Source organism: Phalangium opilio, unplaced genomic scaffold (assembly GCF_054372755.1).
Source record: "Phalangium opilio isolate 3A_F unplaced genomic scaffold, DU_Popi_V2 ptg000024l_1, whole genome shotgun sequence".
Taxonomy (NCBI): domain Eukaryota; kingdom Metazoa; phylum Arthropoda; class Arachnida; order Opiliones; family Phalangiidae; genus Phalangium; species Phalangium opilio.
In genome coordinates this window covers 5,702,736-5,720,538 of record NW_028324155.1, presented here as the reverse complement: position 1 = coordinate 5,720,538, position 17,803 = coordinate 5,702,736, and the positions used below count along the sequence as shown (strand labels likewise).

The 17,803-nt window shown below is 35.8% G+C and overlaps 1 protein-coding gene and 1 long non-coding RNA gene across 4 annotated transcripts in view; one reads left to right on the top strand and one right to left on the bottom strand.

The window, feature by feature from the left end:
* Hr3 (nuclear hormone receptor 3 ROR-beta) overlaps positions 1 to 17,179 on the bottom strand; it is a 43,288-nt gene extending 26,109 nt beyond the window's left edge. The window contains exon 1 of one of the 3 annotated variants that reach the window (XM_089868190.1): positions 16,104 to 17,179. In XM_089868190.1, coding sequence (XP_089724316.1) covers positions 16,104 to 16,179 — 76 coding nt within the window. In that variant the 5' untranslated portion in view covers positions 16,180 to 17,179. Of the gene's footprint in view, positions 1 to 8,393; positions 9,346 to 16,103 lie in introns of those variants that run through there. The other 2 variants (XM_089868192.1, XM_089868191.1) reach the window with 2 other exon arrangements.
* The window catches only part of LOC149692425 (uncharacterized), a 141,297-nt gene that overhangs the window by 23,057 nt on the left and 100,437 nt on the right, over positions 1 to 17,803 (top strand). Inside the window, exon 2 of the long non-coding RNA XR_016382688.1 lies at positions 7,822 to 7,869. This is a non-coding gene — a long non-coding RNA (uncharacterized LOC149692425). The remainder of the gene's footprint in view (positions 1 to 7,821; positions 7,870 to 17,803) is intronic.

Genomic DNA, 17,803 nt, shown 5'->3' with positions numbered 1-17,803 from the left:
CACATAGACACCAATCTGTATCATTGGCTTCTACTCCATTATCATCGTTTGGTTTAAAGGCTCGTTTTCATAGAAGCTAGAAAATTCGAAAACGCTCACGCTTCACGAGCTTGAATACGCGCGGTAATGTATTTTTTTCGAACGTTTCCGCTTTCGCTCGATATTTTCACGCAACTCGCGCCTATGAAAACGAGCCTTTAGGATATACGCGGCGATCAGCTAGGGTTACGAGAAACGTCTAGCCTCCCTAAGGTGGGATCGCCACCAAAGGTTTTCGCAATTGCGCTTTTTCCTTACTATTATAATGGAAACGAATCGTATATATACCCCAAATTTGAAAAAAGCGGGCAAGAGGGGTACCCTTCACTTTAAACGTCAATATTAGCAAAGTTTAAGATGATAATAGGTATAACTTTATTTTAAACGATTTAACTATTATTAATGTTAATTATTGAAGATTAAAATAATTAAAAATAATTATATTTATTTAAATATTAAAGATAAACCTCTCGTGCAAAGAGAGAGATTATCATTGCCTCCTATATCTACCAAGGCCCGTGCATGCGATATATTTCCTTCATTGCCTCCTATATCTATCAAGGCCCGTGCATTGTGATATATTTCATTCATTGCCTCCTATATCTATCAAGGCCCGTGCATTGTGATATATTTGATTCATTGCCTCCTATATCTATCAAGGCCCGTGCATTGCGATATATTTTTCAAAACAACAGCAAAAATGGGAAACCCCAACTCAGAAACATAATAACGTTTTCATTGTATACTTAAGTTTATATAATCTTCTTGACACGGAGAGGTAATATTTTGGTTTTCCCAACTTGTTTATTTATTACGAAAACAGATAATTTAGCAGCTCCATCAACGCTTCCTTAGGTGAAAGTTTTCATGTATTTGATTATTTATCAATATATAGTATCTTTTGTGACCCCGTTTAAATGGCGGAAATAGACCTATTTTTCATTTTTTTTAGAGATAATTAGGAAATTAGTTTATTAATTTAATTTAAATTGCATTGCGTAACCACCTAAGCCTAATTTAAATCGTTTAATTTTATCTTAGGTTAATATCAGGAAGTTAAGCCCTATTTTCAAACAGATTACCTTAAACTATTTAAGCATAATTTCAACTTTTTATCTAAGTTAAGGTTAATTTTGTTGTTTTTCTTTTTCGAATTGGGGTTATGTTAAACTGATATATTTTTTATCTATTTACCAACTGACAGTTTGTTAAGTCTAAATTTAAATCTATTTACCCTGAAATTACTAAGCCTAATGAAACCTCGCTAGGCCTAATTTGAAATATTAATAATTTTAACGTATTGACAAAGTTCCACCAATATTTGCTTAAAAACATTTTTATTTCTTCCTCTGGTTTAAAAATATCTATTTGAACATCGAGCTTTGGTTACATTCAAATTAGCGGAAGTGACTTGTTATTTACCATCATTTCTGTCCCTTCCGCGTGTGTGTGTGTCCCATTCTCCATCCTGTCCACCCTCCCGTCCCATCATGCTTCTAATAAATAACAATATGGTTCAAACCGTAAAAAAAAAATCCAGAAGAGCCCATTGCATTTAAACATCTGGATAAACTCACATGCCTTGGGCGGGGGAAAACGAAAAATAGGGACAAAAAGTTGACCTTTTGACGTCAGAATATCGAGCCCGGTGTTAAAGTTCAAACCGTATAATCCACGACGCGGAACTGAGAGAAATCTTCGGGTTTAAATCCAGAAGTTAATAAATTGAAGTATAAAAAAATTATATTAAATAAAAAAACTGATGTTAATAAAACAAAATCTGTGATTCTAGGCAGTATTCCAGTATTATTAGTTTAAATAAATGTCTAATGACGTAATTAAACCTATTTTACCTTAACACAGGTATTGGCCATAGCGTGGGAATTTTTTTACTTCACCTTTACCTACTTTAAAGGTGCATGAGTCTATATAGGGTCTACCCCCTTTGAAAATGTTTAAAATAACCAAAGTTGGTTGGGAATGGTAAGGTAAAAACTGCGCGTTACCACCACCAGACAGTTCTTAATTCCCGCGAGGTCGAGCTAGGTCATCGGCCCGTGGGATGAAGGGTGCTCCTTTCGGATTAACCTGGCCCGGTGTGTTCCGGAGAAGGGGGAGAAGGGGAAGAAGGCGGGGTGCGGTTCTTAGGGAGAGATCCTACCTACACCATCCTCCCCCCCCCCACACACACAAAAAAAAACCCAGCTGGCCCACCTTTGCTTTAAATATAAATATGAATTTATGACAATTTCTCCATTCATATTCAACATTCTTTTAATATCGTATTCAAGTTTTTAAAATAAAAAGGCCAAGAAAAAAAATTAATTATTTATATAAATAATGAACTAGCGTCGTCTGCATAGTTTAATAATAATAATTAATGACGTCATAAATGCAGTCAAATTTAATCGTTATTCCCACAGAAAATTTAATCCTTTGGTATTCATTAAAAAAAGTAATTAGCGCAATTAAAAACCGGAAGGAATTAAGTTTTTCGCAATTTTCAAATGAATAAATCTTAATTGGGAGTCATTATGGTACGACCATATAACCTATCTTAATAATAATTATAGTTAAATATTCATAAGCAACCTGAATTTATTCATAATAAAAAATACATACGTTACCCCCTCGCGACCCAAGAAGAGAAATAATTTTTTTTTATATCCACATATTTTTTTTCTTGCACGAGGATGTCCTACAGTTCGGTTACGGTACCAGTCTGAGACTTATACAATGGACCTTTGATGCTAACACTTAGGGAGGGCAAAGGGGGTCGAAATAATAGCAGGGGGAAAGGAACATTAAAAAAGTTACCTAGCCTCTTCTCCACTTATTTGCGTACCAATACCTCCACACATCAACTACTACTACCAACACTTGCCGGGGTTTTATTTTTTTACGGAGATTTTTTTCACTTCCCCCTTAGAGTTTATCTTATCAAACTTAGTGTAGAGCGTGATTTATACGGGGATGTAGTTAACCGTAACTTAGAACTCGGCTAGGAGGTTATATTGGTATCAGGAACCTTACGGATATAGCTAGTGAAGATATTTCGGATGCGCCTATATTGTAAGTGTACAAAAATCCTCGCAAAAATCTTACATTTTTAATTGAATTTAAATTGAGTTTTCGTAAGGGAATTTAGGTGTTTTAATTTAAGGGATTAATTTCGGTTACAACCTTCATTAATGATTTAATTAGGTTATTTGATTATTATAAATTAATTGGTTTGAGCTTGAATTTAGTTACTCTATAATGGCAATGAAAAATATATGAATTTCATTTTAACCACAAATTCAATGAAGTAACTTTTAAAGAAATTTTAACATTTAAATTAATTATTATATAAATTAGGTCTATTTAATAATTAATAATAGAAAAATAGACATTTATTTTTACTATATACTTTGGGGATTTACTGGCTCAGGAAGGAATAATCAGGATAAATTTTATAAACAAAAATAAATAATTTTAATATTAATTAAGCCTATTTAATAAATAAATAAATAAATAATTAATTAAATACAAAATATCGGTAATAGTTCCAAAAATATGCACGTCACGTGGTTTAAAATGTGACCCTTAATTAATTACACATAAAAAACCAAAGATGACAATCACGAATTCAACCTAGGTCGTTCGTTATTCTTTAAGTTTAAAAAAACACCAAAAATGACAGAAAAAAAAAATTAAAATATATATCCTAATATAGTTAAAACCTCTAAGCTCTCTTAGCATACATAATATTAAGAAAGCTGAAGGCTGGTTGGTTACCATCCGGGTCTATCGTATCCACGCACACTTTACGCGTGACTACGGAATATCTATCCATCCGTCTGTGGTCGAACTGCCAGTACACTCTACGACTAGTTAAGTTGAACATTTTTTTTTCAAGAATATTTTATTAGCTAGTACGCGTAAAAAAACGTTTTTCTACAAGAGCTATATTTAGGCACGATGGTGTAAGTAGAGAGGGAGGGAGGAAGGGCTTTTCGGGTAAAATCAGGAAGCGGAAACCGTAAGTTTAAGAGGGGGGAATTGGAAAACTACTACCGCGAGGTGTATGTAGTGTTGTAGCCTTTGGGGAATGAATATGTATGTATATATACCATTTTTAAAGTTCCGCGAGTATGATGCTATTAAAGCAGGCGTTTTTAAACTAACTAAGAGGAACTTTATGATGGGATGGGATGTCCCATACGGGTGCTGGCTGCTTGCTCTTCCTTAAACCAAGCATGGGAAAAAATTTTGGAGATCAAATTCATATACAAAAATTTGGGGAAAATAAAAAAAATAAAATAGAGGATTCAGTCAGTACTAGTGCGGCAGTATTTGGGTGGTGTTATTTTTTTTTCTCTATGGTTTGATCCCAACACATGTTGAGTGGCGCATTCGCATTTTTTCCCACTTCTTTTTTTTTCTTGGATAACGGTATCCGTATTCATTTATGGATGTATTATATTATTGTAACAAGTACTTTTAAAATATCTAACGGGACTATTTGGACTAGACGACTTTTTGGCAAAAAGATTTTTTTTTCTTCTTCTCATATCTCTTCCGTTCAAATTCATTCCCAACCATGGTGGGAATTTTACAAAATTTCGGAATTATACCGTAATCTTACGGATTTTGTTAGCTTTTTTTATTTCTTACAATTCTAGTTTGTATGATTCTACGTTACATTTTCATTGTGACGTTAATCTTTTACCGTTCATTTTGATTTTGTGCGAATGTACAAGTCTACAAATACAGAAACTGAAAGGTGTGTTATCTGACTACAGCTCTGTCAGACTGTATAGTGTTGAAGTAGTGTCATTTTGTAGAATATATCTTATAAACATATGGTTCTATTTATAGTAAACCCGCTTTTTAATTTAAGGTATAGCTATAAACAGCATTAAACCTTTACCGCATAAGTTCCAAAAATATAAATAAATAATATTAAAATTTGTACTAATGTTATTTAACAATCAATATCTTCGGAACATATTACCTAAGGACCACCAAATTTTACACGAATACTATCATGAATATATACAACACTTATACCTTAAACCGTATAAATAATTGTCTCAAATAAATAATAATAATAAAATTTGTACTAATTATATTTAACAATCAATATCTTCGGAACATATTACCTAAGGACCACCAAATTTTACACGAATACTATCATGAATATATACAACACTTATACCTTAAACCGTATAAATAATTGTCTCAAATAAATAATAATAATAAAATTTGTACTAATTATATTTAACAATCAATATCTTCGGAACATATTACCTAAGGACCACCAAATTTTACACGAATACTATCATGAATATATACAACACTTATACCTTAAACCGTATAAATAATTGTCTCAAATAAATAAAAATAATAATAATAATAAAATTTGTACTAATTATATTTAGCAATCAATATCTTCCGAACATATTACGTAAGGACCACCAAATTTTACACGAATAATATCATGAATATATACAACACCCATGCAAAGTTTCATCAAAATCATACATTATCTTCCCATATATTTTTTACCATATAACCAACCCCTCCAAGATACCAATTTTGAAAAATGCTAAACCCTACGTACAGTTTTTACTTTATAATCCCGCACCGTTTCGATGTAATTTTATTTATACATATATTTACGATGCAACCATTTACAATACCAAACGATGCTCCAAATATAGGCCTATATATCTATAAATGATATCTTGGTATCGCTCTACTAAAATCAAAGTCTAGACTCGCAACGATATCATATATATGCTTGTATAATGACAGATGTGCCAGGAAAGATATCGTATCGTCTCCAGGGTTTTTGGGAGGTTCAGAAACCTGGACCGGGGAGGGGGAGGAGAGGGGGGGTTGAATAAAATATTGATACCATCCTTGATAAGTTGATAAAGGTATATTAAAATCGACGACAGAAAATTCCAATGTTTTAGGCTTAGATGGTGATGTGGTGTGGTGTGGCCTTGCCGAATCAAAACATTTTTCGTGGCCGACCTTATCATTTTCTCTCTCTCTCTTTTTTAACTTCTGTTAAAAAATTGGTTTGGTCCTGGTTGCATGGTTCCCCGCTCTGATGGTGCGCCGCGGTGTAAGTACACATACTCTCAAGGTTGTCTCTCTAAAAGTTTTTTTTTTTGGCAAAGGAACGAAACGAAGTTTTAACTTTTACAAACTCGAATATACGGAATCTAAATTTCCTTGAACGAAAAACCGAGCGCGAGCGGGCAAAAATGGCCGCCAAGACTCAAAGAGACGATATTATTATTTAGATACCTTTTCCTGGATTATTTTAAACACGATTGTACGAGGGTGTAAATTATCCAGGATATCGTTTCGTTTCGTTTTTAGCTTTGTTATTAAAGGGATGGTGAAACAATTAAGAAAAGTGTTGTATATTGTTAGGTGGGAAATTTCGCGTCTCTATAGTTGTTTCAAAAACTATAGCGATTTTATTTTTAATGAGATATTTTTAAATATATTTGAATTATTCCGCAGGTTGTTTGCGGTCAGATATTAGGTTTCTACCGTGGTTTCGCCTAATTTTAATTTTTATAGGCCAAAAAACGTTATTTATGAAAGGCAAGGTTTTTCAAAAACATCCTGATTTCCTTTGAAATGATATATTTATTAAGAAAGATTTACTTCAAATTATTGAACTTAAGTCTAATCTGAATTAGACAAACATTTCACTAAAACTCGCGGCTTACTTCCTGGAAAAACCTAACAAAATGTACTCAAAGTATTTACACCTATTTTAGGCCTAAGATTGTCTACAATATTATGTATTATCTACTTTAGCCTTCCTTTAAACTTATAACCACTCTAACGTAACTAATTAGACAGGAAATAAAAATGCTATCTAATGTTTTTGGGTCTTTCTTCTTTCCCTTCCTCAAAAGTCAGAATCGAATTAGGCCTAGGCTAGGTTAGGTTCTCTGAAAGACACCTGGATACTAAGCGCTATTTTGTTTCCCTTATACCTGGTAATACTTCTAATATTTCGTATAAAATTATATAATAGTTATTTTTTATATTTTGTCTCAAATAACCCCATCGGACTATGGAGGATTTCTGTTATACGCCCCAATATAAGTTTTTAAAAATATATATTTTTTTTAGTTTAATTTTAAAACATTTACACAGCTTGAAATCCTCCTTATTTGGTTGGCAGTTAGTGATATTTCCTTGTCAGTTTTAGATATTTTTTTTAAAAAAAGAGTATATCTTTGTACCAATATACACCTGTTGGGTGTGGTTTGGGTTTATTCGCTAAAACTTCAACCCTTTTTTTTCTTTAAATATTTTAATAATAAAGAATCAATTCCTGTTACATAATACATGCGGTCAACGCCTACTGCTATGGTTATTTAAAAAATTATTATTTAAAAAAAGGGTTAAGTTTTTAAGAGGTTTTTACCTCCCAGTAACTCTTTCTAAATACATTTATGACACACGGGAAATTTTCTTATATTTTAATAAGGTTTTTAAGTGAGTGTTTTAAGAAATGTGTAAAAAAATCTCAAACGTCCAAGTGGTTTTCTTTCAAAATATAAAATAGAACTTTAAGTTATAATTATTTTAAATATTTAAATTAGCTCTTGGTTTGAAGTTATTATAAAGAGAAGCGGGATTACTTGGGAAATTAAAATTTTTAATTGTTTTTATAGCAAATATTTCTGAACTATACGTAAATTTTATATTCTTTTGCCTAAATTATTCAAATTACAATATATTTATTTACTTTTTCTGCAGAAAACATTATTTTGACGTGTAATGGCTGCCCATCTAAGTACATCTCATGTAAGTCGAATTTTCAATTACTTTATACGTTAAAGTCTATTACTAAGAGGTGTAACAGCACCTCTATATATTTAACTGTATAATTGTCAAATTAAACGCGTCATTTAGTGCCATATCTCTATCGGTGAGGGGGGGGGGATAAAATCACGATTGCGAACCCCTTATTATAATATATCAAACACAAATATGCCTTACCTATTAATAATTATAGCGGGTTTTAACGTAACACTACCATAGTATCCTCAAATTATTAAACCCTAATGTTAAGCCTAACTTCTTTAACTGACACAGTCCTCAATATCGTCAACAACTCTTCTCTTCATTAGCATAAAAGCCCCTATATAGATTTTTCTCCAATTCAATACTCCCTTGAGAGTTATACGTATTTTTCTTTTTTACACTTCGACAAAACAAAAACCCAGTATAGAAATCGCAAAACTCGAAATAAAGTCGAGAAAAAAGAGAAAATATATTGATAGGAAAGAAAGGCGAGTACATCATGCATTAGACAATAAACAACATACTTTTGAGATCCATAACGGCATTAGAGTCGTCTGCAGAATTGCAGTTCGACTCGTAAGTCAAAACCTGCATTTGTATTTATGTATTTTCCTGCGCGCTCAATGGATTTACGGAGAATTCTGCCGCTTAAACTATAATAACTAAATGGAGTCTATTCCGTCTGGTAAAAAGACCGAGATCACCACTGGAACCGTTCCGTGGTTTGGGACTCGGTCTAAACTCAAATGTAGAGCCCGTTCAGGTACGTACGCAAACTGGAATCTCAGGTGAATAAGAAACAGGCTTACGCGAGGTAAAGAATCGACTATAGCTCTCCAATCCAAAGAGAAGTACCGTTTTTTCACTGTCTCTCGCTCTCTCCGTTCTCGGAATAACGGTAAAATGCAATAGAATAGTTAAGCCTCTGGAAAAAACTGGGAACTTTTGGGACGACGAAGCAACCGCCGCGTTTGTGTGTGTTCGTCTAACGGTAACCACGTGTACTCTGACTTATTTCCCGGGCCCTGAACATAATGGCTAGGCGCTTTTCTAACTCAGCCGTGTTCCAAGGATTTTTAGGAGGCGCGCGGCGACGTAGCTAAAGATATTTTTTTTTTTTATTTTTCTACCGCATATTATTAACTTTGCCAATAATTTTATCCTTCTCCCCAGTGTTAAGTTTTCAACCAAGTAGGAAGGACACCCGGTTTTTATTTCATGCCATCTTACGGACGCCAATGCCGCGCGTATTTGAGCGTAATTATATGTAGAAACTTAATGAGATGCGCATACCAATTTTGAGCCCGTTTTTAGTATAGTCTTTTAGTGGCTTGGTTGGTTTTGGAGGCTTTGAATCAAACGGTTTATGAAAATCGGGGGTTTTCACGAGTGACCAGTTACTTAGTTACTTATGGGGGAAAATAGGATCGACTTGCGTATAGTTGTAACACTTAAAATTAAATTAAATTTAATTTAATTATATTTCCTCGATAAATGTTTTAACAATAATCACTTTCGTAAACGCATTAAGATTGCAAAACATTTTCCAAAAACCAAGTTGAAATAAACCTTAATATTATTATTAAACCGTTCAATCTCAATACTAATTAAAGAATGAAGATTCTCCTATTTTTAATTATTTATAGACTTAAGTTTGAAAGTTTAAGTTCAAACTCTTTTCTATAAGATGTCTTGGACCTTGTTTGACATTTAGGAAACTGAAACTGTGTGTGTGTTTTTAAAAACTTCCGGATTTAAAATGGGGGGGAAAATAAATAATTCCTTTAATCAGTATTATCGGGCAGCCTTTGACTGCGTGAAACAAGTTTCCACCGTCAACGAGTTTTATTTTAGTCGGCGCGAGTTCGATCCTTTTTCCAAATTAATTATTCAACGCCTTTAGTTTTAAAATCAACTGCGAAACTTTTTCGTTAATAAATTATAAATACAAAGGCTTCCAATTCTATTAGCGAATCTTTAAGTTTTCGGCGACTTAAGTCTAAACTTTAGTAAATTAGATTTTTAGAATGTCGATCGACATCACTGGAATTAACAAAGTTCATTATTTAAATTTTTTATTATGTCTTTCCTTATTTCCTCGAAACTACGAAGGCACTATAGTACATTGTAATAATAATTAAAATTTATTAATATTAATATTTATTTTTATTTAACAATGAAGGGTTTAATTTTAAAATAAATAAAATTCAGAAAATATAGATATTTTCAAATTTAGTCGGACTGTATTTGGCAACGACATATCCTTTTCCTAGACCAATCAATTACAGACAGACAAATCTTAATTTACTTAACATCTGCGTACACTCCTTTCATTTTAAAACGAAATCTTATAGGGTTCAATTTGAATCGAATTGCAAATTTGTTAGGCCTTTTTGTAGATATAGAGGAATTGGTTTCAAAGTAATTTCACGTTTTCTACATAATATCGTTTTCTCTAATCCCATTTTTAAAAAAAAAAAACATTTTTACACTCTTCGATTTTATAAACCTCAAATTTTCGATCGAAATTGGATAATTTTAAATTCTAACTTTGAGCTCTGAAAGAGAGAGGGAGAGAGAGAGACGACGACTCCAGAGAGACTAAAGAGAGAAAATTGTTTTTATCAAGATGGAATGAATTTTAAAAATCCATTTGCTTACCCAATTTTTTGAGAGGGTTAATTCTCTTTTTCCCCCCTTTTTACGAGAAATGGGATTTTTGGCAAGGGGCTAATCACCAAACATTAATTCAACAACTGTCAAGGATAGGGCTTCTTTAAATTATACGATTATTCCCAGTAACTCGCCCCTCGATTCTTGGGAAATAATATAATTATATTTGAATATTAAATTTAATTCAACAATTCTTAAAATATTATATTTTAAATGATTAACGATGATGATTTTAATTATATATATATTTTTATTAAAGGAGAGACTAACTTTTAATAATTATTTCTTGATTCCTTTAATGTATTATTAATATTTATTTTTCACTTAATTTTAATTCTAAAAGTACAGTACCGTAGCTTTTATCGACCTTTTCAAGAAAACTAAATTTAATTAATATAGTTGAAATATAACTAATAAATACCTTAAATATATTTTGGAAAATGCTAGAAGCTTTCAACTTCTGATATTTTCAAGTAAAGAAGTTAAGAAAAATTTTGAAAACGCCTGTAGAAGTGTTCCAACCTCAATACACCAATGTTTTAGGTGAAGCCAACATTTAGGCGAAGCCCCAATCCACGCTCCTTTGAGATTCTTTTTAATACAAATTTTTAGTCCAATTTGAAAGTTAATAAAGTTATTTCCGCGAGTAATTTTGACAAGTTTTAAACCGGAAAAAAATGTAATAGATAAACATAATTATCATTTTAAAAAATCTTCATAAAAAAAGACTGATAGAAACACTTTTGTTTACGCAATCTGCACTTTATGAAGTGGATAAGATAATACTGTTAATACTCTCTTCTCTAACAAATACATTTTTATCCATTTCTGGTTTTAGTAAGAAAAGAAAATTTTCGGTATTCGTAATTTTAGGCGGTTTTAATATTTTGTGTTCTGGAAATTTCGGTGTTTTTGTATTTCTTTTATTAATTTTAGTAAAGGGTTTTCCTAATGAATTATTCAATATTGACACGAATATTGTATTGCATTGTTGGACCATTCGATAAAATGTAACAGTGTAGTTTAAACAATACGTGAAATTCAGCTGATATCGCGCGTTTAATAGGAAATTTCGCGTGAATTCACTTGATTTCATTGCAAATTAACCAAAAATAATGCAATTTTAAAGCAAATTAAAGTTATTCTACGCAATATGACTTTGAGAATATCAATACGATTTAATTTATTTTTCTAAAGGCTACAATAATGAATAAAATGAAATGTACAGTTTTATATATATAATATTCTCGGTCAAAATTCAATAAATTCTCGTTCCCTACATTATGAGCCTATAACCAAGCCACGGACGGCTCTTGACGCAATAATAGGAAGCCTAGCAATGAGATGGTACAGGTAGTTCGTAAAGCTGAAAAGGGATGATATCTCTGCATAGAATAAGCGTGGAGAGAGCGAGAGAGAGAAAAAGTACTCCAGTGCAACCCAGGGCAGTACTGAATGCACCCCTTTTCCTTTTCTCGAGGCCGGCCGTGTCCGAGCTTTGGGCGAAAAGCCTCGTGCTCTGTTCTGTTCTGTATGCCTACCATTTTAACGGAATCGACTTTAACAAGATAGAGGTACAAACCTCTCCTAGATCGATGCAAGGAGAGCGAGGCCTTTTGGCGCTCTCCTCGAACTTGATTCACGGACTCTACGGACCCGGTCGCGTGCTATGTACTGATCCGACCGAGGTTCGAAACCTTGCGACAACTTTCTACGAAAACCTATACTCAGCTGACTCCAATCTAAACATCTCTCCTTCCCCACTGTTTGACGGCTTACCAACCCTCACCAGTGACCAGGCTCAAATTTTTGAGGCAGATTTTACTTCGCCTGAGCTTTTCACAGCTGCTAAATCTTTGTCTCGAGGGAAGGCTCCTGGACTCGATGGTCTCCCAGTTGAGTTCTATCTCACCTTCTGGAACATCCTAGGTCCTCATATGCTTAATGCCTTTAAGGACTTTTTACAACACCCCAATTCTTTAAGACGTTTCACAGAATCTGTCGTCAGTTTAATCCCTAAGCACGGTGATCTGCTTGATTTGAAAAACTGGAGGCCTGTCTCGTTAACTAATGCCGATTATAAGATTTACTCTAAGATACTTGCGCTTAGAGTGAATCAGGTCATCGGCTCTTTGGTTGGTGCTGGCCAAACCTACTCCATACCGGAACGGTCCATTTTCCAAACACTCGGTACACTCAGAGACATTATTTATCTTGCAAACCGCCAGAATGAGGCCTTAGCTGTCATCAATATTGATTTTGAGAAAGCTTTTGATAGGGTTGACCATAACTACCTTTTTCGTCTCCTCGGTTGTCTAGGTTTTCCGCTTATGTTCGTCCAACAGATTGAGGCCCTTTACTCCAACGCGTTCTTTAGGGTTCGGATAAATAACTCGCTCTCCTCACCGATCTCTTTTAGTCGCGGTATAAGGCAAGGCTGTCCCTTGTCAGGACTCCTTTTCTCCCTCGCGATTGAGCCGCTCCTCTTGAACATACAACGAACCCTCACCAAAAACGCCTCTATATCACATATGAGGCTTTCATACACGTCATATGCTGACGACCTCAATGTTTTCATACGGTCTGTGGACGATTTCCAGCTTCTGCGTCAGGCCTTAGAACTCTACTGTCGGGTCTCTGGGGCTTCTGTAAACTTCACCAAGTCTTTTGGCCTTTGGTGTGGTTCGTGGAAAACCCGTGTAGACACACCCTTAAACATTCCTTGGCGTTATGACGGCGGAAAGTTCCTCGGAGTTTTCCTCGGCAATGACCCAGATTATGAACAAAACAACTGGCCCGATCTCCTAACACGTCTTCAACGCACACTTGGACGTTGGTATAGACTGCGACACTTGTGCTCCATTTATGGTCGTGTCTTGATCATAAATCAACTCGCGTCCTCGGTGTTATGGCATAGACTCAAAGTACTTGACCCGCCTCCTGATTTTCTCACTACGGTGCAACAACGTCTCATTCATTTCCTTTGGGATGGAATTCATTGGGTACCTTTGAAGACACTCACTCTCGACAAAAGGTGCGGCGGAATGGGCTTAGTCGACGTTGCGACAAAGGTTCGCGCTTTTCGTCTTGTCCAAGCGGCTGACCTCCTTCGTGGGGATCCTGTCTTGGCACCTTACTGCAACACCGCCTTCGCGGTTCTTCGGAGCCATTTCCCTGATCTCCGCGATCTTAAGATATATTTCGAAAACCCACACCTCTCGTTTTCTTCGATTCCATTCCATGGTTCGTGTCTGAAAGCGTGGTTTTCTTCCCCAATTCAACTGTCGCTAGACTTATGCGACCGCGTGACAGTATTTTCCATCAATATTTTCGATAACCGCTTTGTCCAGGAGAAGGATGGTGAGCCGCTTTTTGGTTCACTTCACTCCCGTCTTAAAACTGCTGGTATACGAACCATTGGTGACCTTATTAATCACCGTACTCTACGCTGGCACACCTTAGAGTCTGCCATTGTAGTAGACCGCCCTTCGCGTTTTCAGCTCAAAACTTTTGACCTGATTAAAACTTCAGTAATCTCCACCTTCCCCACCATTTTTGACAATTACGGAGTTATTCACGGACATATTTTCGGGGGATCCACAACACCGTCGTACTCCCTCCATGCCAATCTCTTCTTTGGAAACTGCAGTGTAGATCTGACGGATTTTTCGGTGACTAGATCTATTTATCGATTTCTAGTGCACTTTAATGTCATTCCACCAACACCAGTTACCCCTTCATGCTTGCTTGAGGATTTACTTCTTCGCAGGCATGCAGATCTTTGGCGCCCGTCCCGTTTCTCACTTTTCTCCACACGGATGGAAAACGGTCTTCAATGGAGGCTCCTGCATGGTAGTCTTCCCTGCCCCACGCGTCTCGTCCATCTTCACAATGACTACGTCACTCCATTTTGCCCCTTTTGTCCTGCGCTAGGTACACTTGGCCACATTTATCTTACTTGCCCTGTTTTTGAATCGGTGAGTTTACATATCCTCCGCTGGATCTCGTTAGCTCGGGCTCACCAGCATGACATTGCCGACACCTGGCTTTTGGCTCGCGGTCGAGGTCATGACGTGTGCAACCTGGCTTTCCTTATCTTACGACGAATTTTTTATGAACTGTATAGTCAAATCCCGCGCCTCGGGTTTGAGCCTAATGATTTTGACTCCCTCGTGAATAACTTAACCCGTAAACATCATAAAATTATTATTGGCCGAATTAGTGCATTGCAATCACGGTCATCTGACCCTCAAAATTTCCTCCGTAATCATGGCTTGACGCCACTTTTTAAACTTCCAGTGCCTTTGCCCTCTTGACCTTCTGAATTTAACTGTACCAAAGAATCTCCACCGCGTTTATATTATTATTATTATGTTTATTTATTACCCCACCACAACACACTGAAAGTATTCTTTGTATCCGATGTTTAATTTGTATTTAGTGCTCAACTTTTTCGTGTAATCTGACAGAATAAAAGATCGTTTTGTAAAAACAAAAAAAAAACTCTCTCTCTCTCTCTTGCCTCTCTAATGCGTAGTGCCCACTATAACGTATATAATTCTTTTTCTAGCTAAAAACTTTAGCCTCTATCTAATTTAACCCTTTTTTTAATGTAAAACCTGACCCTATACCATGGGCCCCATGAGGAGATTGCTATTGAAGAGGTTAAGAACTATAAACTAAGCTATCCTATAGAAAAAACCAACCCTTACGTTTTATTTATTTATTTGTACAGCTTAACTTCTCTAGAATGAAAATTTATCCACTCTTTCTCTGGTTCTGGGTCTTCTCTTCCGTTTCGGCCAAATGCCCAAAGGGCTGAGCCTGGAAAACAGCCTCTATACTAATACCATTCCATACTTCCTAGGAAGCTAGCTAGCTTTTTATACTTTCCCGCCCCCACGTTTTGGCGCGAGATTCTCCCGCGCGCGGCCGCTCTCGTCCCAGAGCGTAGCGGGAATCCGGAAGTAAACAGCTAGCGCGTGCAGTGTCCCGTTCAAATTCAAAAAAGGGGGGAAAAATACACATATAATATCAAAGAATATATTTCACGATATAGTAATAAATTTTTTTTTATCTATTAGGTTTGGCCCAAGTATTATTCAATTCACCTAATATAGTTGTAGGGTCCTTTTACTATTCATCATTATAATATATAACGATAAGGGTATAAATTTAATGATTAGATTTTCACGTTTGCCTAACTTTTGATTGGAGGATCCGATTTAATCATTAGTTTGAGATAATACTACCGTCCGTATATTTTCGCTTATAAGTTTTCCCGCGTTTCTCTCTCTCTCACTCATTCTCTCTTGCACTCTCAAAATGTACAAGAACTTATAACTTGTCATTCCTGTTTGAAATATCTATCTATCGCTTTTATTTTGGCAGGTGTACGCCTACACGCTAATATACAGGCCTTGGAGATAACCAAATATAATCTCAAAAGAAATTTTTCCTAAGACATCTCTCGCCGCGCCAAAATTGAAATAAAGCGGGAAATTTGTTTTTTTAAAAGGGCTGATAATAAGTAAGTTTGAGAGCATGGGTACTCTTCTTACCTTTAATAGAGCCTGATGAGGTTTGTGGCTGGGCTACCTCCACTTTAGTGAAGTTATTCCAGGATAAAGACGACATGGGAAATATTTGTGTTTATTTTTCAAAATTAACTTTTTCGATGTAACGTTATGTGTCATATAAAACCACCGGGTTTTATTATTTTCTTTTCTTTCTTTTTTAATTCAATTCAATTCACTTTACACGTACGGCACTTGATATTGATAGTTGATTTGCCCCGTTGAAAACGCGTGGGAGAGGTTATATTGAAAATCAAGATGAGTAAAAATAGAGAAAAACGGGGGATGGATGCTGCGAAGGATTGTAAGAGACAGGAAGATGATGAGAAGATAGATAGAAGGGGGATAGAGGTAGGAGGAGGAGGGATGGATGGATGAAAAATCTCTTATTTAAATATTTCTTAAATAATTCGCACCCCTCGTGTGCTAGCTGGATTGACAGCAATCGAGAAATAATCTAGTCTTCCGAAAATTCTCCATTTGATAATTGTTAGTTTCTCTTTCGTTGTAGGGCCGTTATTACTAGAATCCAGATAACTAAAAGGCCCTTTTCCGATGATATTGTTCAAAATTCGAGTTAAGAAACGCGAGAAAAAATAAATTAACCACTTTTCGGTGTCACTTTTGAAGCATCTTATTTTCTTTTTTCAATATTGGTTGTTGTAGCACACTTTTTTTTTACCGTAATCGTTTTGGGTCAAAATTCGTTACGTTAACCGGGGGTTGGTCACTTGTTTTTAGGGGGCAGCCGGGGTATTTATTTTTACGAATATAGTGATGGTATTTATTTTTTTTTCTTTTTGATTAACGGTACACTGGGGTTTGTTAGCCGGGAGCGCGCCGGGGCAAGCACCTGTTTCTCGGCGGATCGCGTCCTTCCGTGTGACCGGGAACGCCGAGCTTCCCCGAAACTCTTGGCAGCCGAGGAGAGCGGGTTCAGCCCGCTAGAGGACGAGTCTAAATCCAAAAATCGCGAGCCGGGTAACGGGGGTGTTTCGTATATGGAGCCGCTGAACTAATAGCGATAGCCGAGAACCGCTAGAGTTTTACAGGCAGCAGGAAGCTATCCCCGAGTTTACAGCCTCTACCGGACGGGGGGGAAGGAAACCAAAATAACAGAGGGGGAGGGAAGAAGAAATCGCGCAACTCTGCCGAGAGGAAGTGACGAGAGAGGAAGGATAGCGTGTCGTGACGTAGATGCACTCCCTTCCCCCTCCCTTCCTTATTTCCATCCCCCCTTCTTATTTCTTCTTAGACTATCTCCCCAAACACCGGTCCCGTTAGTTTTCCTACGGGTCTTTTTTTTTATATTTTCTTTGAAGATTCAAAGACGGAAGAGAGAAGAGATGAGGGGGGAATAGGATCTTTCGGAGATAGTCTCTCTTCCCTCCCCCCTTCTCTTTCGATATATTTCCTTCCACCCTCCCCGTGGTCCGTCCGTTTTAAAACAAGCCAATAAGTCAGGACGACTTTTAAATGTTCCTGGTACGTCACGTGGTTCTCCGATCACAGTGGTGCGCTTGTGTAAAATAACGGGAAAATTTCAAATTGACCTCTAATTTTAAGAAGTTCCAATTGGAGGGTTTGACCTAACCTTTTATTAAAGGTTCAGTAACAGAACATATGTTTTCATTTGAAATTGTTGCAGAGAATTTTTACTAGTGCATTTTGACGTTTTGAACGTC